Consider the following 23390-nt stretch of genomic DNA (forward strand, 5'->3'; position numbering starts at 1 on the left):
TTTGCTTGTCTTTTTGTAATTTATTCGTAAAGTTTTTCATGTGTTATGGGTCTTGATCCTTTAGTTATGTGTGTTACAAATAACTTCTCCCAATTTGTGGTTTTTCTTTTTACCTTTTTAAGTTATCCAAGTGAAGTTTTAAGTCAGATTAGTGTCAGAATATTCAGTCTTTCCGGTTTTGGTCTTTGTATTTTGTATTTGTTTAAACATTGTTTCTGTGTTCACAAGCTGATAAAGATACTTGCTTATATTTTCTTCTAAACCTTTTTAAACTGTACTTTTCTCGTTTAAATTCTTAATCCACCTGAGATTTTTCTTTGTATACTGTATGGTGGGGGTCACATTTAATTCTTTTTCCATGTGAGTATCCCCTTATTGCAGACCATTTGTTGATTTTTTTTTTCTTTTTTTGTTTGTTTTTTTTTCATTTGTTTCTTTGCTTGTTTTTGGGAAGGACATGGGCCGGGAATCGAACCTAGGTCTCCCACATGGCAGGAAGGAATTCTACCACTGAGCTACCCTCGCACCACTCTGGGATTGATTTTTGTTCATGTTATAAAGTAGAAATCCAGTTTTATTTTTTTAAATATGGATAACCAGTTGTGCAGCACTAATTACTGAATAGTTATGTGTTTCTCCCCTCTTCTTAGCTTGCCAAACGCTCTCACCATTTCAACCTCAAAATTCTTTAGAAGGCTTACTGTTCCTATAGTGTTTCTCAGTTGATTGGGAAGCTTTTATATAGGGAAGTAATGAGAGCTAACCTTTATATACGGGAGTAATGAGAGCTAAGCAGAGAGAAATAGGTTGTGAATGGGAGATTAAGAAGTCTGGTTTGCCATAAGCAATGGAAAAAACATTGACCCTTTTGCAGAGCTAATATCCATCAAATGCTCTTTGGCAGGTTAATATGTCTTCATAATAGAAGAGAAGTTAAGGAGCTGAAGAAAGTAGTGAGGAGGGAGTTAATTGAAAAGATAATCACATGACTTCTCATGATATAATGGATCTAAACTAGGGTAGGATAAATAATGTGTTAGGTTTGGGAGAGGTTAATGATGAAAATGACAATATTTGGAGTGCTGTGTGTTTACAATGGATATCATAAAGATCATAAAATAATATCTTCAACAAATGCTAAAAAGTCCCCTGTTTTAAAACTATTTTTGTTATTTTTTTATCAGTGTTACCTGTAGTATTTAGATGGTTATCCCCTTGAAGCAAGCTTTTGAAAGTATACTATGCGGTCTATGCTTTTAGAAACAAAGCTACTAGTCACCTACTAATCTCTAAAAGCAACAATAATAATAATAATAATAATAATAAATAGAAATTCATAGTTCTCCTTCAATCGATGAATGAACATTTTATTATGTTTGTTTTCTCCAACACTATTTTGTACCCTCAATAGGATTTATTTAGATAGTAATTGAGGAAGCATACAGAGTACTTCCCAATACTTGTCCTTCTTTTTATGTATTTTGCCAACTGTGTAACTGTTTTACTGCATAAAAGGAAACTTTTCAGTGCAAGTAGAAGCAACTGTTTTACAACTGTTTCTTCAAACCCATTCTCTCAAACTGTTCTTTCCTTCTACATAAAATCACTGACAGTTCTTTTAGTCTGCAGTTACTACCATGTAATAAATAAGCAGCATTCAAAATTTGTTGAGGAAGGTGTGTTAAAGAGTCAAGTTCATTGTAAAATCAAATCTCCCCTCCCCCAATTCAGTCCATCTTCAAATCAAGAAACTTCTAGAAAATGAGATTGCTACTGTCTTCTTTCTTACTTTACATTCTCTCCCTCCAAATAACTGCTATATTGGTCTCTCCAGAGTTGTAGTATGGGGAATAGATGAGAAGTACAAGGCAGAACTGAATTAACCGGGATGAATATATAATCTGGCATTTCTGCTTTCTAGGTTTGGCAGATGTTCAAAGCTGACTGTTAATCCTCTGGGACACTTTTGTGGATTTTTCAGTCAAGTAAAATCTAGGAATTCCTTACCTGCAGAATCCTTAATGCGGCCTATTCTTTTCCAGTTGTCTTCATCCACCTGATTCTCAGCAGCCAATCCCTCTGTTGACTCTGTTCCATGCCTCCAAATGTTCCTCTTGGGCAGTGTCCCTCTCAAAATGACCCAGCTTGGTTCTCTTCGGCATAGTCCATATCTGGGACACAGGAAATATTTGTAAATCTTTGCCTCACTAAATTGTTAAAGTATAAGCTTCTCTTCTTGCTCCATCATCCTTAGGATGTCCCTCAAAATCCAGGACGCCTATTGAAAATGAAGTGATTTTTATGCTATCCCTTTCACTTAGCTTAAGATGGTGAGAATAAGCTACTTTCTCTCCTCCCTCTATGAGAGTGGTAAGGAAGAAGTTAACTATAAAGTACAGTGACAACTTCATCCCCCCAAATTCTAAGAATTTAGCTTTCTCTAATTTATTTTTAACTTCCCACATTCTCTGTGGTGGGAGATGGGCAATTACTGGTTTCACTGTTTCTTAGCATGTTTTACTTAGAGCATGTTTTACTTGGTGGCTCAGTCTAGAATCTTACTTTAGGATGTGTATTAGCATCTTACTTCAGGATATGTGTTAAGATGTTTGGGTACTTAGCACCCTGAGACTACGTGAAAAGTAACATTTAACATCTTTTTTTTCAAGTTGAGAAACAAATGTTTATTGTCTTGAAATATATATTTTTAAAAATCTCCCACATAAAATGCTATCCTCTCATTTCTCCATCTTCTGTCTCTTCTTCATTACCTCTGATATAAAGGACATTACTCTGCCTTATAAAACTTCATCCATATATCCAAAATACATTTGTGTATTCCTCTGTATTTGTCAGCTGCATGTTCATATGACCATCTACAAATACCAGATAGCACTTATACTCCATTCCCCACTTAAATTTGACTAATCCAGGTTTTACTTAATCCACTAAGGAAGGCTTGGGTTTGAAAGGTAAACCCATCACACTTCCGACTGAGGCTGCTGGCTACTTTCCAACATTCCTGCTGTCCTCTGTTACTTGTGACTGGCGGGCTCAGCATTTAACATTTTGATCTGATTAGATGATAAAATAATTTGGGAGGCAGCATGCCTGTACTTTAGGAATTCTCTCCTCTGTTCATCTTCTAATCCCAATCATTTCACATTGTCTATTAACTTTCCTGATTGGTAAAACTCATGAGCTTAGTACTACTCATTAAATTATTTAAACTAAAAATAAATTGTATTTTGGCATGTGCTGTCTTTGGATAATGAATTTCATAGGTTACTAATTTATTTTAATTGATCTAAACAATCTGTTTCCTGATTTATTTGACTTTGAATTCCCACTACCTTGCATAGTTTCTGGCACATGTAAAGGACTCAGTTATTGGATGGGTGGTGAGTGGGTGGATGGATGGATGAAGTGTCATCTCATGTTTTAGAATTTCAGAAAAAAATCTATCCTATATATACCTTTACCTTAAATTCAGATTTATTTATTAAGCCTTGATCAAATTAAGTTATGCTCATAAGATAGCCTTTCAGCCATTTACTGATTCTTTCATTTCTGACCTTCCCAACATTTGCAAAATCCATATTCTATCAGAGAGTGTGACCAAACATTGCAGATGAGCTCATCATGGTTTCTGTGAGAGCAAAGAGAAACAAGAAGGCTCCAGAAACCTGCCCACAAAGATACTTTTATTACCAAGTACCTTTCTTCAAGTTCAATAAATATCTTTCCTATTTGCTTCCATTTTCTCTTAGCATCTAAGCTATCTGAGGCCAAGGTACCACTTATTGATGGGTATAGAAGAAGGTTTGCCTCAGGCCAATTCAAATCACCTCTTTTTTTGTTGAAGTTTTGTGCATGCATTGTCCTTTTTCTTTCTTACCTATCACTAATTATTCACTGCTCAGTTGAATCTACTCCGCATAAAACGATTATATGATGATATAACTTTTACAATGTGACTGACTGTGAAAAACTTGTAACTGATGCTTCTTTAATCTAGGGTATGTATAGGTAAGTAAAAATAAGGACAAAAATAAATGAATAGGGTGGGTCACGTTAGCGTAGCAGGCAGAATTTTCACCTGCCATGCTCGAAACCTGGGTTCGTTTCCCGGTGCCTGCCCATGCAAAAAAATAAAAAAGAATAATGATGGGGGATAAGGGGTAAAAAAAGTGGGTAGATTAAAATACTGATGGTCAATGAGAGGGAAGGGGTAAGGAATTTGGGATTTATGAGGGTTTTTTTCTTTTTATTTCTTTTCCTGGAACGATACAAATGTTCAAAACATGAACATGGTGATGAATACACAAATATGTGATGATATTCTGAGCCACTGATTGTACACCATGTATGGACTGTATGTGTGTGGTTTTTCAATAAAATTACTTTTTAAAATAATTTACTTAACACAATCTCTTTCTCTGATATATCCACCTCACTAATTTAAGTCCTTTCCTCTTCTGACTTCAGTTTTCATCTATTTCTTTATCCTCTAATAATTGAACAAAATGTTCCTCAAATACCATCATTCAAGAAAAATAAAATGATGAAATTTTATATATATTTTTTATGTTGTGTAATTACCAGCATTTTCCTACCATTTTCATTGCAAATGTAGAGTGCATTGATAATGATGTCTGTTAAAATATAATCTGAGACTCTTAACGATCCTTTCTCTCTCTTGTTTTTTTTTTTTTGTTGTTGTTGTTGAATTGATATACTTTGATTAACTTTAAAAGTTCTGGAATAAAATGGCACTGTCCAGTAAAAATATAATATGAGTCATATGTGTAATTTTAATTTTTTTGTTACCACATTAAAGAGGTGAAATTACTTTTACTAGTACATTTTATTTAACTTGATATATCCAACATGAAGCAATATAAAAAAATTGTTAGTGAGATCCAGAAATGACACATACAAACAATAGTGCAGCAATATCTTGAGCTACAGAGTTTAAAGTCAAACCAAAACAGCAATGTTGTGTTTAACAGAAAAATATTTTTTTTACATAGCATCAGTTTTTAAATTAAAATTAAATAAAATTGAACATTTAATTTCTCAATCACATTAGCCACATTTCAAGTTCTCAGTAGCCACATTTGGCTAGTGGCTATTGAATTGGATAACATAGAAATAAAATTTTTTGTAAATCAGAGACTACTGAAGAAAAACATACTGGCCTTTTAAATGCTCTGCATATTTCAACCATGGTTTTGGTCTTGGTTTTTATTATTTAAAATTAGGAATAGATGGATTCTAATTTATAGAAAAAATAAATTTATTATCTAGTTAAGAAACTTTTGAAATTTAGAAGCCTAACAAAAATTATAACTATTTCTTAAAAGAGGAAGTTATATACTGAGGTGTTGAAGCAAAACAAAAGATTTGCTGTGTTTTGTATGTGTTGAGCTCTCTCTGTCTCTCTGCTTTCTTCATATACCGTAGCACCTTTGCAGTGTAGGGCATGCTGGATCAATAGGCCTTTTTTTATTACTGTTGACAATACTCCTGTGTAGTTTTTTGGTTTTGTTTTTTACAATGAAAGAATCTTCTTCAGTTTACTTTGAACAACTCAAAATAGTTTTCCATTTCTTATAGTGTAATTTGTCTGCTGGGGTTTAATATATTGTTTCTTGTTAGCATTTTACATGCTGGATTTTCATTTTGCATACTCACATTGTTTGAACATTTGTAGGCAGAGTAGACTTACTGCTACTGGCCTTTTTCTTTGTGTGACGTGATTTCTTCTATCCACCTGCTCTCAGCAGGTTTTCTTCAGGCCTGAAGAGTAGCTAAATACTTTTGAAAATATCTTGAGATCCTGCTAAGGTCAACAATTTCTGCATTTGTGTGATGTGATGCTATTCATGGTACAACTTTTGAAGGCTTTCCTTTTTTCACTTTTCATATTCTTGCTTAAATATTTTCAACAGAAGATAAATTTATTATAAATAACAGTACAAAGCTGGTTGCAGCACAACTGCATTCTGTATCGAACAGGTCATTGATATTCAGCTAAGTGGAGCTAATTTCCTCTATTGAAGCAGAAAAATTTGGAATAGTGTCCCATGAATCTCATGTCATTTAGTACAGAATTCCAGATTAGATGAATTACTTGTTAAATTGGTTACAGTGTTAAATAAATTATATAATATGATAACACCTTCAGTGGGCCTATGTAATATAAATATTATATGAGCACATGCATATGATGGGGAAAATGTTATGGTGTTTACAGATTGTATAAAGATCTGATATGTTTAAAAATACTTAGACACACAAAATTTGAATGCATCGTTGTGACTTAACTTTAATTTTTTGTTTTTGAAGAAAACAGATTTTCACATCTACTAAGAGAGGAAGTTGACTATAAGTTATTTTCTTTCTTCACTTTTTAAGTTAAAATAACTCTCACAACCTGAGAATAATCCATATTTTAATCCTAACGAACTGTAAAGATGCTTGAGTAAATATTTTAGTTAAAAGATTTCCTTAAGTTGACCTTTTTTAAATGAGAAATGGCTTACATTTTGGCTTATGGTTTACCAGTACACAAATAAGTGAATTTGGAAGTAGTCATCTTTTTTGTTTTTTGGTCCCATAATAAATATTTTCCATGCCCTTAAAATATTTCTACCCAACCTCACAGCCTTAGAAGTAATTAGTTGTTATTTAATACTATATGCATGTGATTACTCTAGAGTCATGAAATATAATATGAAACCATTTATTTAGGCTGTATAGGATATATAAATATGTAATATAGAATCAGTAGAGACTGGTATTTTTTTTCCTAAAGAAGTAGGAAATAAAGGAGTCCTTATTAACCATCTCCTTTTCCTATTCCTAAAAACATCAATTACAGTTACATGTCTTAGAAACAAGCCTACCAGTAGAATAGAAAGAACTACTTTCACTGTGCTTCAAAAAATTTAATTGTTATTTCACAGCTGGGATTTATTTACAATTATAATTTTAAATAATTTTGAAAATAGTACACCTGCTTTTGTAATGCAGTCCTAGATTAGCATTTTTCTCGGTCATTAGTGTCAATATGTTTTAGGATTTGGAGTTACTTTTTAATATATAATGGGAAAACGTCTTCCTACACTCCACCCCCCACCACATATGCACACATACATAATTATTCTCCTTTTACTCTCTGTTAGAGAATTATATTTTTATGGCTGCCAGAGGAAGAGAAATTTGAGTAGTATAAACACTGATTGTAGTAAACATGGAAAATAGTACAAGCAGCTGCATTGGAGACCGATAAGACAAATCCCATATTAATAGCCTTTAAAACATATTATCAAGTTGAAAATCAGTGAGGGGGAGATAGAAAAACATTACTATTTCTTCCTCTTACCATTTAGTGAGATTATTTTTAAAGGTGAAATTGCCTCTGATTTTATTTTCCTGGGAAAATATTTTTGCAACATTTGATTTTTTGTTTTTTGAATGTTTTCTGTTTCTTAAGAAATAGTAATCTTGCTAATTTTGTATAAATTTGATTCTAACAAATGTTGAAATCATTTTATTAAAAAGTTTTCCAAAACATTCTTTTCTTGAAAGAACAAAAAGAAGTGTATTTTGTAAATGTTGGGACAAAATATCAAAATAAGGAAAGAAGGAAATTTTTATCTGGCCATGAAATGCTTTTTAAAATAGTAAAATCTTTAGAGATAATATTTAATAAGGATAGAATATGTTTCATGAAAATAAAATTCCTATTTTTTATTTTATCTTACCTTTTGCTGTTAACTTATCGTGTGGTCAATTCATATTTGTTTTGTCATGCATCAGACTCATTGTAGGCAGAGGGTACTTTGTTCTTTGGGGATTCTAAAACCTAATTGTCTTTATTTTGGACTGTGGGAAAAGTGTGTATTCCTGTTTCCTCATAGAGGCAAATTCCAGTTTTAAATGAAGTTTTATTTCCCTATTATTTCAATAGCATTAGATCCTTATTGCTGAGGTATGTCCGGTTTGGGCACATTATTCTTTCCTTTTGTTTTTTTTAATGCAAGTGTACAGATATTGATAGTATAAAAAGATAAAGATTGTAGTCATCATATATGTAGTTGTGACCTGCTTTAAATTGAAACCAAAGTAAAGGACAACTTATTGGTACTTATTTCTATTGTTTACATTGTCATTGACATAACTTGTACCTTCTAATATGAAAAACTAAATTTTAAAACTTTTTTCCATTTTATGTATTGCAAATTGCTTGCTTTTGTTTGTGAATGAGTCTAACCCTTGTGTGATAAGGAAGTAACTAATGTTATTTTTTAGTATCTCTTAAGTAGAAGGTACTTTATACTTATTGAATGCCAACTACCATCTAGGTAGTTTTTTAGACTCTGGTGATATACATCAGTGAGCAAGATGTTCATTTTAGTAGGTACATGCTTTAGAAGGTACATGCCAAACATGTAAACATAAATAAGATCGTTTTAGCATTAAGAAGTTTTATGAAGTATGTAAAATAGAATGGTTGACAGAAAGTGATGAGGAGTAGCTCTCACTAGGGTGGTTTGCTGAATAGCTATCACTGAGTTGAGACCTGTGATGATAAGTGAGCAGCCAAGCAAAAATATTAGGGAAGAGGGTCCTAATTTGCAAGTACAAAGGTACCAAGATAGAAACAATCTAGAAAGTCAGAAGAAAGGCCAGTGTCTTGGTGGGAGAGAAGAAAGGCAGAGACCAGACCGTATATGGTCTCCTTTGGTAAAAATGAACCACAATGAACCACATTGTGAAGCTTTTAGAGTTCTGAATAGATGATATGATGTGATTTTAAATTACTGCTGTGAGGAGAAAGGACCAGAGGAAACCAGTGGTGGGGTGGTAATTTGAAGCTGAGTGTATTCCAGGAAAACATGTTCTTAAAGTTAATCCATTCCTGTGAGTGTAGACACATTGTAAGTAGGTCCTTTTGAGGAGCCTACTTCAGCTAAGTTGTGCTCCACCTCATTCGGGATGGGTCATAGTCCTCTTACTGGAATCCTTTATAAATGCATGAAGATAGAGAGAGGGAGAGAAAGACACAGAAACAAGAAGCTTACAGCAATGAAACCCAGAAAAGAAGGGAGAGACCAGCAGCTGCTGCCATGTTCCTTGCCATGTGGCAGAGAAGCCAAGGAAGAAGGCATCACCTTGATGATGGCTTGATTTGGACATTTTCTTGACTTCTACTGTAAGCTAATATATTCCCATTGTTTGTAAACCCATTTCAAGCAGTCTAGGAAACTAAAACAGGTGGAGACAGATAAATCATCTGTATGACCATTGCAGTAATCTATATGAGAGTTGCTGATAGCTTAGACAAGAAGTTGGACAGATCCAGCTAGCTGCCTGTTTCTGTTCAGCTGACAAGCTAAGGGTGGTTATTACATTTTTACATGGTTGGAAAAAGTTAAAAAAAAAGTGTTTCATAACACACATAAAGTGTCTGAGATTCACATTTCAATGTCCATAAATACAGTTTGATTGGAACACAGCCACATTCATTCATTATAGACTGTGACTGGCTTTACACCTTTTTATCAGAAACAGAAGCTGAACAACCTGACTTGCTCTATCTACCACACTGCAGCTCAGTGGCTTAGCAGTAAAGTCTTATGATTGTTTTAAGTTAACACTGAGATTGAGATTTTTCTGAACAAGAGCTACCCTCAACTGTTATTATAGAACCCTGAATGGCTTTGAAAATTAGCTTATACCGCAGACTTCATAATGTGTCTTAATGAATTCAATCTAAAATTATAAGGCAAAATAGTGCATACTTGCAAAATGTATGCTGTCATAAAGCCATTTTAACAACAACTAATACTGTTAAATCATAGTAATGTCAGACTGCATTTTATGCTTCCCATGTTGTCAAAAGTTAAAAATAAGAAGCAACATCTTCATTCCCACACAAATTTGCAGCAGATATGTTTTCTAAACTCAGACTGCAATTCCAGCCACACTTTTTGGAATTCAGTGCAAGTGCAAAGGAAAGTTCCATATGTTAAAACCCATTTAACTGTACAATTAAGGGACTTCCACTTAGGCTTCACCTGGATGTTAACTGCAAGGCAAACATCAAGAGAAAAATCTAGTAAATTCTATAAAAGCCTTCCAAGCAATGAATATGCTTAAGTAAACTCATCTGTTTGTGGATTATGTTGGTATTTGTCAATATGTATTTGCATAAAACACATGAAATATGTTAAATCCCATTACAGATCAGCATCAACAGATAAACATCTGCAATCAATTCTGATGATAGGAAACACTTAACTTTGAACCATAATTAAACAAAATGTCCTTAAATTTTTTTATTCTCATTATTAAGGTAGTATTACAAAAAACTGTACTCAGTCATTATTACTATATTTTCAATTTTGTCAACAACAACAGAAAAGTTGTTTCTCTTCTGGGTAGCTACATAATAACTGTTTTGCCTCTGGGCCCACAATACCTAAAATATTTACTATGTGGCCCTTAACAGAAATAGTTTGCTGACCTCTGGCTTGGACTAAGATGGGATATATATATTTTAGTGAGAGAGAGCAGAAAAGATTGATGATTGATTACATTTTGGGTGTGAAGGAAGTTAAGAATTAACGATGAGCAACTGGATGAATGATAGATTATTTACTGAGATGGGAAGACTGGAGGAGGAGTGAAAACTAGAAGGAGGGACAAGAATTCAATTTTGGAAACTTCACAAGTTTGATATATGCATTAAAATCTTGAGCTCAGAAGACAAATTGTAGTTGAAAAATTTGATTGCCATGAGCATGTAGATATTCTTTAAAAGTGTGACTCTGGGCAAGATTAGACAGGAAGCTGTGTGTATAGAGATGGACAAGAGAAGCGAACTGAGAACTGGTACTGGGGCACTCCAGCAATTAGAAATGCAAATCAAGAGAAGTCAGCAAAGGAGGCTAAGAAAGAGCTGCAAGGGATATAGGAGAAAAACAAGGACAAAAAGATATTCTTGAAAACAGTGAAAGAACATTTGAAAAAAGGAAATCTTCAGCCAGTTATGGTTTTTTGTGTGTGTGTGCTAATCAGATGAGGATAAAAATGACCAATATATTTGGCAAGATGCTGCATACATGATCTTGACAAGAATGGTTACAGAGGGTTAGTAGGGACATAAACTAGATGGGATTTGGGTTCAAAGGAGATGGGAAAGTGAAGAAGTGGAGACTGTGAAGATACACAACTTTTCCAAAAATCATGCTCATACCTTAAATTAGAAGAGAAGTTCAAGGGAAATGTCTATGGAGAGTTTTTTTTATCTCTTGCATTTTATTTGTTGGAGAAACATTTAGCTGATTGCATCCCTGTGGTGTAGTTTAACGTGTTTTCTAGTCTCTGTTTCCTTATATTGATTATTGATCTAGAGGTTTAGTCAGATTCAGGTGCCATTTATTTTTGGCAAGACTGCATTAAGTGGTGGGGTGTGCCTCCATTTAGAAGCACATAAAGTCTGATTGTTTCTCTTTTGATCATGTTAGTGGCCAATGATACTTAAGCCTAGGTCAGTATATTCACAGAGGTTTACAAAATAATGAAATTTCTTATCTTCCTTCCTTTCCTCATTTATGATGTGTAATAATTCTTTGCAGAGAAACTCAACCTCAGCTGCTTTTTCAATTACCCAGCAGTGCCATTTACTTTGGAAAGACAAAATAAATGCTTGATCCTTTCCTATTCCCAGTTTTCAACATAACAAGTTTGGTTCTATCATTCTCCCAAAGCAATTAAATTAGGGTTTTATTTTTGTTTTTAGGATCCATTGTGAGCTCATGGATTTGAACATAGTTGATGTGCTTTAATCCATTGCAGTTATCATCCTTACTGGTGCTAAAATTGTGCCAGCTTTCACCAGTCTCTTCAAGTTGTTCCCGAGTCCTTTGTTAAAGTTTGATAGCTCCCTTGCTCTCTGATATGTCAGGTTTCGTCAGGCTCGTTTCATTTCAGACTTGGTATGAGCCATTTTTCCAAGAAGACATGGTTTCTTTGAGTGGGAAATGATATTTGTAGATAACGGTGCTAGGAATGTTTGTTGTCTCTAGGCTTTTTCAGTAGATAGAGTTGAATATATATGTATTATGTTTTTGATCAAATCTCCATGATTCCACACTGATACTTTCAGTTCAAATTCAGGACAACAGGAATATTACTTAACCCATTCTATTTTATATCTCTATCCATTTTCCCCACGCTGAGAATCCTGTATTTCAAGAACACAGAAAATAATAAACTATAATATTACATAATTACTCATTTGCTTTAATCTACATTACACACACACACACATACACACACAAGTATAAGGAAACAATACTAAACTACCCAACAATATGATTCCTGAAAAAGTTAAAAATATATTTTTTCACATCTTGTCCTCCCCATGTTTTTAATAGTTTACTTCATTGCTAGAGCATGTAACTATTACATGTTAAACTTTGTCCCTTGTAATCCTCAGTATTAAAAGTAAAAACAAAATTATTGCATACCACATTTCTTATGTTGATATTTCCGTAGACGTTTTGTTGGTCTGAAACTAGTAGATTCCTCAGGAAAGATTCATGGAAATAATAATCTCTAAATCCTTGTAGTTGAAGACAGTTTACTGCTTTTATATCTGAAATTCGGCTTTCGTGTATATAAAACACTTTGCTCATTTTTTTCCTTGAGTATCTTAAATATGTAACTCCATTTTCTTCAAGCAGAATGCTGGAAAAGTCTGTTGAAAGTCTGATGACCATCTGATTTTATTTCTCTTATAAATCATTTGGACTTTCCTTTTTTTTGTTACTTAAAAATAGTTGTATTAAAAAAAATAGTTGTATTTATAGTCCACAATTTGCTCAAATACTGGTTTTCTTATAAACTTTCTACAAGATTTTTAAAATTTTTTTAAAAAATTGTACAATACAATATACATACGAAACAAAGGGAAAAAAAGGAATATTTTTCAAAGCACTCTTCAACAAGTAGTTACAGTAGATCCCAGAGTTTGTCATGAGCTACCAATTCCATCATCTCAGATTTTTCCTCCTAGCTGCTCCAGAACGTTAGAAGCTAGAAGGGAATATATATTTTTTAATCATCACAATCGACTTTTTTTTCTTTTTTGTGAAAAATAGCATATATACAAAAAAGAAATAAATTTCAAAGCACATTGCAACAGTTGTAGAACAGATTTCAGAGTTTAGTATGGGTTGCAAATCCACAATTTTAGGTTTTTACTTCTAGCTGCTCCAAGGTACTGGAGACTAAAATAAATATCAATATAGTAATTCAGCAATCATACTCATTTGTTAAACCCTACCTTCTCTGTATAGCTCCACCATCACCTTTGATCTTTCTCCTGCTCTTTAGGGGTATTTGGGCTATGCCCATTCTAACTTTTTTCATGTTGGATAATATGGGATAGGGGATGGCATTAGGTGATTATTCTGGAAAGGCTGGCCTTTCTGCGTTTCAGGACTTACCTGTTCCAGGGACCCATCTGGAGGTTGTAGATTTTGGAAAGTTACCCTAATGCACGGAACCTTTGTAGAATCTTAAATAATGCTCTAGGTATTCTTTAGGATTGGCAGGAATGGTTTTGGTTGGGGGTTGGCAAGTTATGATCAATGTCTTAACTGAAACTTGCATTAGAGTGACCTCCAGAGTAGCCTCTTGACTCTGTTTGAACTCTTCTAGCCACCAACACCTTATTTGCTACACTTCCTTTTCCCCTTTTGATCAGGATGGCATTGTTGATCTCACAGTGCCAAGGCCAGGCTCACCCCCGGGAGCCATCTCCCATGCTGGCAAGGAGACTTTCACCCCTGGATGTCATGTCCCACATTGTGGGGAGGGCAGTGGTTTCACTTGCAGGGTTAGGCTTAGAGAGAGAGAGAGGCTACATCTGAGCAACAAAAGAGGTCCTCCCGAGGTGACTCTTGGGCAGACCTATAGGTAGGCTAAACTTGATGCTAATTCATTTTTATACCTCATTTTTCAGTGTCTTTCTCGAGAAGCAAGTGGAAACATGAACATTCAGTTCCTTGGTACAGTGGTGAGTATGAAAAAATACTTTCTGTATTCTCTTAGAGAAAAAAAATTGTTTGATTGGTTTAAATTGAATCCGATTTCATCCTGGTTTTATTTTACTATTAAATTGAGATGTCTTTGTTTAAGAAGCAGGTTCTTTAATGTGTGAGAGAAGTTTCCAAGGTATAATTATTTTAGTTACTTCTTATTAGAGAGAAAATTGTTCTTATTTGCAGTCTGATGACTACTTTGAGTACTTTTTTATTGAAGATTTTCTTCCTGTTCTTATTATAATAAGAATATATAGACATACTTTTGGAAATAACAATCTAGATTTATTTTCTTTCTAGCTTTCTTTATCAAGTCCTTTCAAAACCACATTTCTAATAAAACTGAATCATAATTTTTGTAACTTGATTTTTTTTCACTGAAGATCCTACTAATCATTTTCTGTATTTATAAGCATCATTTTAACGGAGCTCTGTGTATAAGCCTCATTTTAATGGAGCTCTATTTAATATTCTGACAAGTTATAACAAACTTTACTTATCCATGAATCCCAGATATTAGGTTTTTAGGTTGCCTCTAATTGTTTGCCATTGCAAATGGTGTTCTAGTGAACAATTTCATGTTTTGCTTTTTTTGATATTTTGAATTATTTTCAGAAGCTATATTTCCCCCTAACAAGAGTCAAAAGCCATGAATAATTTTATGGTTCAGTATACATGTTGTCAATTATTTCATGTGTCTTTAGAAAACCACCCATCATATATGTACTCTCACTGGTATTAGTTACAACTTTTAAAATTACTTAACTTTATTTGGTGAAAAGAGGTTTTACTTTGTCATTACTAGTTTCACTTGTATTTATAATTATATTGATACTAGTATTATATCTTAAATTATGTAATGGTAAAAAAAAGGGCACCTTATTATTATGATTTGCATTTCTTTGCTTATCACTGTTACGAACATTTCTCTGTGTATTCATTTCCTAGATGTAGTTTATTCTCTGTGAAATATCTGTTCATGTTCTTTTGGTAACTTATTCAGGATTTAGATTCACATGGAGCATTTCTCATAGTTCGTAAATTCATTGACAATATCAGAGGCCTGTGAGTTGGATTAAATGGGGCAATTTTGCAGACATTGGGCTAGGAAGAATTATAATAATTTACTTTACATTTCATAGTTCATGTATAGCGGTGTGTGTGTAGAGTTTATGTATGTAAAGTGTATATCTAGTAATAAAGACACTTGTCTGATGTAACCTAAATTTTAAGTGTTGATCCTAAGATTTGTGGTATTTTTTTTCTGATTAATAAAATAATACTTGCTTATTGTAAAAATTTGAATATCGTTAAAATGTATATTATAAGAAGTATATGTGTTATCTCCTAGAGATACTTAAGGTACTAACAGTATATTATATTCTTCCAGAAATAAGATTATGCCTGTTTTTATGCAACGATAAATCGCAGTCATCTTTCCATGTCAGTACCTAAAGACCTGTCTCATTCTTTTAAATGGTTACATAAAATTAAGTTATACAGATGTAGAGAATTGCTTACTGCCTCTCAGTACTTGAGTTGTGTGGTTATTATCTGAAAAGGCCGCTTGTGCTGTCTCTGCTACTTTGCATCTCTATTTGGATTCTAACTGGACTTTAAATATCTAAAGCTTGAGCTCTTGATGGTACAGCCCCTAAAGTACAAGACAAACAAATGAAAACAGTTGCTCCTACAATTTTTCCTGTTTCAAAAAATGGCAGTTCCGATCTCTGAAAATGGCAACTACTTAAGCTAAACCTTGGATTTATCCTTGATTCTCTTTCTCTCACACACCACTTCTCATTTATTAACAAATTCCTACCGCTCCCATTGCCCCTATTCTGATCCAAGCATCCATCGCGACTGAATTATTGCAGTAGCCAAAGTCTTCCCACCTCTGCCCCTGCTTCCTTGTAGTCTATTATTAATACAGTACTGAATGTGATCCATTTAAAATATACATTAAGTCTTATTATTCTAGTGCTCAAAACCTTCCGACAGCTTCTAAACCCAGTCCAAATACAAACTAAAGCTCCTACCCTTGTCCAGCCATGCTGGCCTTACTGCTCTTCTTCACGCATACTGGCACATGCCTTAAGACCTTCTCACTTCCCTTGCTTTTGCCAAGGATGTCTTCCCCCGATACCTGCAATAGGAGGTTCCCTAAATTTCTTTAAGCCTTTATTCAAAAGCCATCTTCTCAGAGAGGGTTTCCCAAATCTTTCTAGTTAAAATTTTGACCACCCTTTCCAACATTTTACTTCCGCCCCCTTCCCTACCATATTCTTCCTCTTTAGCAGTTATTATTTAACATACTATATATTTTACTTTTTGACTTGTTCATTGTCTATCTCCTGACTATAATGTAATAAGCTCCATGAGGGTAGGGAATTTTGTCTGTTTTGTTGCCCAGGCTCAGAACAGGCCTTGTTTATGATAGGTATTCAATAAATATTTGTCAAATGGATGAATGAAATTGGCAAGTGTGGGATATAAATATGGGTCTTGCGAAGAAAAAGCGAAGAAAGAAAATATAGAAACAACATATGGAGAAAAAGAAAAGTGTAGGGGCCTGTTTGGGGCCTTGAGAGGTTAACTAATCCATTTTCCTCAAATAAGGAAAGTATGCACCTGAGAAGATAACTCCTCTTACCCAAATTTGATGTCTAATTGGTGGATAGGGCATAAAAGGACACTCAGATTTCTCAACTCTCAGCCCAGAGCTTAACCTGGCAACCAATACTCTTTAATTTTTATTTCCTTTCAACTTCTTCAGGCACCTGAAACATACTTGAAAAGATAGTCTAGAATAAGGGACAAGTGGTGCCTTGTTCCCAAGAAGGGCAGAAATGCAAGAGATTCCTGGTAGCGGATTGTATGTGTCACTTCTAGGTAGGAGTAACTAAGAGCAGATGTGAGCTCTCTGGCTCCTGTCATTTCACCTTGGAAAGTATGTGTTTTGTTGACGAATCTCCATTAACATGGGTCCCTGGAGCTAGCTGATCACACCCCAGACCACCAGCCTTCAGTGGGCAAAATTTGTGTTAGTTTTTCTCTCTAGTAAAACAGTTTATCCTAATATACAACCTTGCAGGAAGAATGCTCTCTAATTCTCCTCCCCTATATCCATTGATGCAGATTTCAGATTGAGATAAAATGTACAGATCTCAGTTTGAGTAGATGTTTCTATCTACTTTAAAGCCTTTCGCTCATCAACTTTCATTCCAAGCATAAGGTTTCTCCTTTTTGTTATGCTGTTTGAACTTTATTTAAAACTTGTTAGGTAGTGTCTGTATCATGAAAGTCAAAAGTCATCTGGATTAATAGAATGGGGTGTTCTTCCTTGGCCTGGATAAGCACATTTGACTTAGGTGTACTATATATTCAGAGCATCAATATTTTATCCTTCAGTATCAGTTTCATTTACTTTATTCCTAAGATATAGTATATGCAACTCTGTAGGCATGAAAGCATATTTGATTCTTATGAGAAGTTAAAAAATAATTTAGGCAATTTACCTGCAAACATATTTTATAAACATAGTTGAAGATAGGAGAGTATTGCTTCTGAGGTCTATGTATCACTGATACCTCACTTCACCACCACCATTTATTTTTCCAAGTATTTTCATACCTATTTTATTACCATCACTGTGAAAATCACTGATGTTACATGCCCCATACTAAAACACTGATGATAGATAAGCCTAATTTTCGGTACAGAGATTAAATAACTGTTCTTTATTAACCAACCAATAAATGGTAGAACTAGGATGCAAAACCAGGTCTCCCTGACTCCAAGTCAAGCTGTTAACCATAATAAGTACTTTAAGAATTGCTTTACTGCATATTTCTGGGAGCACATTGCAGAGCTACATATTCCAGAATTTTTTCCAGGATTTCTGTGCGTTTCAAATTGGAAGTTGTCAGGGTTTTGTTTGTATTGTTTGGTTTTTTGCTTGTTTGTTATTAATGAAGCTGTGAGTTTGTGCACTTCAGATGGTATATGGAAGAGTTATACTATTTTACTTAGCCAGAATTCCGTACTTGTCAACTATGCCTCACAGTAAGATTGAGTATTTTATTAAGACTAGAGAAGTTACCTTTCTCTTTTGAATTTTTGTATTGTAGTCATTGTTTATATTTCATTTTGAAAGTGCCATTTTTTGCAAGTACCATAATATTGAGGCATACATATCTCAGTAAGAATGCAATTTTTTTCTGATAAACGATGCATGTTGCCAGAAAAGGCAAAGAAGTTTAGACTACATTTGAACAGCTTCTTCTTCATAGCTGTGGTATTGGCATTTACCCAAGGGTTTCTGAGGAACTATGAAATTGTATGTCTTTGAACCTTAGCCAGTAATCTTAGTGGAACCAAATCATGCAGAAATTTTTAAAGCTAATTTAAATCTCAAATTGTACATTTTAAATTGTTTTTATTGATAATAAATATATTTTATTTCTTATTAGTCTTGAAAACTTGGGTTATAATATCAGTAGAATAAATGTTTTACAAAAATTTACCACTGAGAATGCTATTAATATGACCCTTGTAAACTAGCACAATTAGATTTCAAAGTAAGCATTTAAGAAGTAACAGCGATTAATGACAATCATTGAAACAATTTTGAATTCCATCACTTTAACTCAGGAGGGTAAATTTAATATGATAATCCATCTAGTTGAACTGTATCAGCTTAGCAGGAATGTATGTAAATATGTGACCCTTCCCTAGCTTCTAAGAGGATGCTGTGCTGATGGATTTATCTGTTCCATTAAAGAACTTTGGGGAACTTTGGAATTTCAGCAATTGTTCCCTTGGAGGTTGAAAACGGAGTTTGATCTCATACTGGGACCATTCTGGTCTGCATATTTCCATAATTTGCCTTTGCTTCTAATATGACAGCAAGACACAAATAACAGTTTCTAATAATATTAGATGGAGTTGTGGAGGACAGCATTTTAATGTAGTAAAAGACCTCCCCGTGGGGTTGTTATTGCTACCCTAGAACAGCAGTTACACAGTTGCAAGTGTAGTCTCTTAATTGATTCGTTTAATTAGCAAGAGCTGAAGCTTGGGCCATATCTTGTCATCTGTTATCACAGGACCCCAAATTTGCATCATTCGTATTTATAGATATGTATATAAACATTCTAAGAAATTTCTATTTCTTCTGAAAATTCAGTTATAGATATTGAGTTTTAATACGCTCCTGTTTGAAATCTAAATAATTGGAAAATGAGAAAGAACTAAATTTATTATTGCTGTTTTTATCAGTACTCTTTTGAGAAGTAAATGATATGCATTTGGTTCTATATTGCCTTTAAAAAAAATAAGCTTCTGGAGAATTTATTCAGTCTTCTATACCCTATCCTTCTACTTATATATGTCTGACTCAAATTAATCTCTTGGGATTCCTTATCTGTAACCTCTGTTGCCTTTTTTCCTTTTCCACCTCATCCCTTTTCTGTATTTAGTGGTGCTTCAGAAATGACATGATGTCTTATTAGAATTTCCGACACACTAGTTTATGTTACTTTCTACCTGTTTCAGCCTACCTTTGCAGCTACCCTAAGTCCTGCTAATTTAGGCTTTCCACTTGCATTTACCCCTTGCCTGGTCTAAATCGCCCTTGAAACTTGCCCACCTAGCCCAAGCTGCACTGCTTCAAGTTTCCTTGGGTGGGGAAGAGAGAGGGGCTGCAAAGTATCTGGAATAGAAACCAGAACCACTGGACTTCACAAGCCATATACATAGGGCTCCAACCCGGCTTGGATTAAGTTCTCCTTATTCCTGACACTTTTTCCATCTAGCAATAGAAAGCCGGTAGTGGCACAGGTTAGACATTTTGTGGAAGATTGTTGAAGTCAGTCTGTTGTTTACATACGTTTTACAATGCTAAGAAAAAATATGTATCTATATAGAATGCTGCCTGCATTTTTCCCCAAATATGCAAAATTTCAGCCAAAATATAGGTAAAATAAGATTTTATGAAATGCCCTGCAAATATAATCTTAATCTAGAGCATTGTTTTTATGGTTACCTATTGTCTGTGTACCAAATAACCAACCTAAGAATGAACTTTTGGAATCAGCCAAATATTGTTTCTAGTCTTTGAAATTGGCATGTTCTAGTAATATGAAAGCACAATTAGTAATACTCCTTTGTGTGATCCTTTCTGAATAAAAATGTACTGTAATCCCACTTAAAATAAGGTATTGACTGCCTGCTGTGCTATACGTTAGGAAGTGTTCTAGGTGAATAAGACATGGGCTCTGCCCTTATGTAGCGTGCTCAAAGTTGGTTAAAACAGGTTCATTCCATCAGTATATGGTATATGCAGAGATGAGTTAGGCATAGGCTGATGTGGTAACAGGGAAACTGTTGATCTGTCAGTTTTACTTTTTTTTTCTTTATGGATACAAAAACTACTTGTATCAGTAGACGAAGTAAAAACTACAACATAGCTCTCTGGTTTAGAATCTGCATTTTTACATCTTATTAGATGTCACATTAAAAAAAAATTTAAACAGAAAACCTAGCATTTAATGGTAGTCTTAGAGTCAGTCAGTCATCATACACTGGTTGATGTCTAGTGTATGACAGACATTGAGGTCAGTTCTGGCAAGTCAAAAGCAAACGACATCTCTGCCATCAGCGAGCCAAAGATATGGAAATGAAAACAACCAGTTTCAATATATTGTGAAAGAATGATGATAGAGGTAAGTACGAAGTAGAAGTATTCTATGGTTGGAAAAAGGAAATGGGAGTAATCCTGGAAAATTCCTCAGTGTATATATATATAATTGACTTATATATATATATATATATATATATATAGCTCATGCTAAGACTTTAGGATGAATAGAAGTTGCAAGTAAAAGAAAGGCATTTCAGATAGAGGGGAATGGCATCTTCAAAGGCCCTGGACAGCATGTTCAGAAATCCACATTCCTTGTTTGTGATTAAATATTCAACATCAGACTTAGCATGAACATTTCAGATTGTCTTAAATCTACCATCTTCTGTGAGGGAAATGTTTTTGGCTCCTTATTTATATGATTAAAAATTAATCTACATCTTAAATTGATTGTAAATGCATAACTCTGATTATACCAAGAGCCTTTGATTGTACACTTTGGATGGATTGTATGATTATGAATAAAGCTGTTAAAAATTAATCTACATGGCTGAGAGATTCCAAATAGAGTTGAGGTCATCCTGGAGGTTACTCTTACACATTAAGTAGATTTCACCTTGTTGTTCAAGATGTAGTGGAGAGGCTGGAGGGAACTGCCTGAAAATGTAGAGCTGTGTTCCAGTAGCCATGTTTCTTGATGATGATTGAACAATGATACAGCTTTCACAATGAGACTCTGTGAATGTGAAAACCTTATGTCTGATGCTCCTTTTAGCTACCGTATCAACAGAAGAGTGGAACATATGGAATAAAAATAAATAATAGGGGGAACAAATGTTAAAATAAATTTAGTTTGAAATGCTAGTGGTAAATGAAAGTGAGGGGTAAGGGGTATGGTATGTATGACTTTTTTTTCTCTATTATCATTTTATTTCTTTTTCTGTTGTCTTTTTATTTCTTTTTCTAAATCGATGCAAATGTTCTAAGAAATGATGAATATGCACTTATGTGATATTAAGAATTACTGATTATATATGTAGAATGGAATGATATCTTGTTGTCTTGTTTGTTAATTTTTTTTAATTAATAAAAAATAATTAATCTACATTTAATGAACCCTTCCTGGTATTACCAGCAGATAGAAGACTGTACCAGGCAGGACCCACCTGGCAATTTCAGTCAAATTCTGGCACTCAAATGAATCAGATAAGGTTTTAGAAAGCTTATACTTATAGAAAGTATATACTTTCTATATATACTTATATATGTATGTATTTACTTATATATGTATGTATTTTAATTCAACAGAAAGCTAATTTATCACTTAACCCACATGATAATTTGGTTATATGCTGGCCACTCAGTATTTCCAATTTTTCTATAAAAAACTGATCCACAGTAGATTTGGTAATTGACTTATTCTGACCTAAATTTGTCATGGGATGCTGATTTAAGGTTTTGCTCAGGTCTGTTTATATCACAGGGTGTAACAAAATCTATTTTAGAATTGAAAGTATCATCTCCTCCAGAGATGGCAAATACTTGGCACACATGCACTAGTTCCCAGGCTGTGACTATAGCAGACATTGCTAATCAGTTGTGACAAACTTTTCCAATGAGCCTGGTCTCCCTTGGGATCTTTTCTAACGTACCTCTGGGCAGCCACTTGTTCAGAAGTAACACATGAGATAAAAACCTATTTAACAACTGTAACCCATACCAGACTTTGAAATCTGTTGTATAACTGCTTGTTGGGATGTACTTGGAAATTTATTACTTTTTTGTATATATGTTATTTTTCAAAATAAGAAAGTTAAAAACACACAAAAAAATTAATCTACAAAAACACTCTCAGAATCTGAACCATCAGTCCACTTGTATGTTTTTGTATGTGTGCATATATAGGCATAATTAATTTCCATAGACACATGAATGCTATTTCCACAGGCCACAACCAGTGTTAAATAATAAATAGAAGACAGACCATTAGGTTTGGCATTGTTGTGTTTCCTTACAAATTAGTCTCACTTTACTCATTTTCTTTTTTGATCTTTCCTTCATTTTCTTCTGATCCCAATAAGTATTTTTAATGTTTTAAGCAATATTTTTTTTATCCTTTTCTTATTAGAAGGGAAGTGATTTTTTTTCCCGATTTACTTTTGGGATTTGGCTCTTTGTTCCCTTTCTTTGTGCTGCTGTTTCTGTTACATGGGGGCTTATGGCTTGATAGATCTTTTATTTTTGTGTGTGTGCTTTAAAATTGCACTGTATCTTTTCAATTACTAAAACCTGTGAATTACTAAGAATATCTTTGAAGGGCACTTCTAATGTATTGGTAGTGTATATTTTGCCATGAATTTTATTGTTTAAGTTGACTTTTTCAGGTTATTTTATCTGTTGTGAAACAAAGTTCATTATTTGATCACATTATAGTCACCATGTATTATTTCTGTTTTTATTAATGGCTATAAGAGAATTTAGGTCTGGGAAAGAATAGGCTTTTTCATAAACAAAGCAGAGGAAGAGAATAAAATAAATGAAAGCACAGAGGCATGAGTATGTCCTATAGATACTTAAGGAAGAGCAGATTGGCTAGTGACCATGGCAGATAAGGTGACAAAAGT

The 23390-nt window shown here is 33.9% G+C and overlaps 1 protein-coding gene across 6 annotated transcripts in view; it reads left to right on the forward strand.

Annotated features, from left to right (window-relative positions):
* Nucleotides 1-23390, forward strand: part of PCCA (propionyl-CoA carboxylase subunit alpha) — a 626991-nt gene that overhangs the window by 501594 nt on the left and 102007 nt on the right. For all 6 annotated transcript variants that reach the window (XM_077158589.1, XM_077158590.1, XM_077158594.1 and 3 more), the window contains one exon: nt 14045-14098. In XM_077158589.1, the coding sequence (XP_077014704.1) occupies nt 14045-14098 (54 nt within the window). The remainder of the gene's footprint in view (nt 1-14044; nt 14099-23390) is intronic.

The sequence above is a fragment of the Tamandua tetradactyla genome, chromosome 4 (assembly GCF_023851605.1).
Source record: "Tamandua tetradactyla isolate mTamTet1 chromosome 4, mTamTet1.pri, whole genome shotgun sequence".
Lineage (NCBI taxonomy): Eukaryota > Metazoa > Chordata > Mammalia > Pilosa > Myrmecophagidae > Tamandua > Tamandua tetradactyla.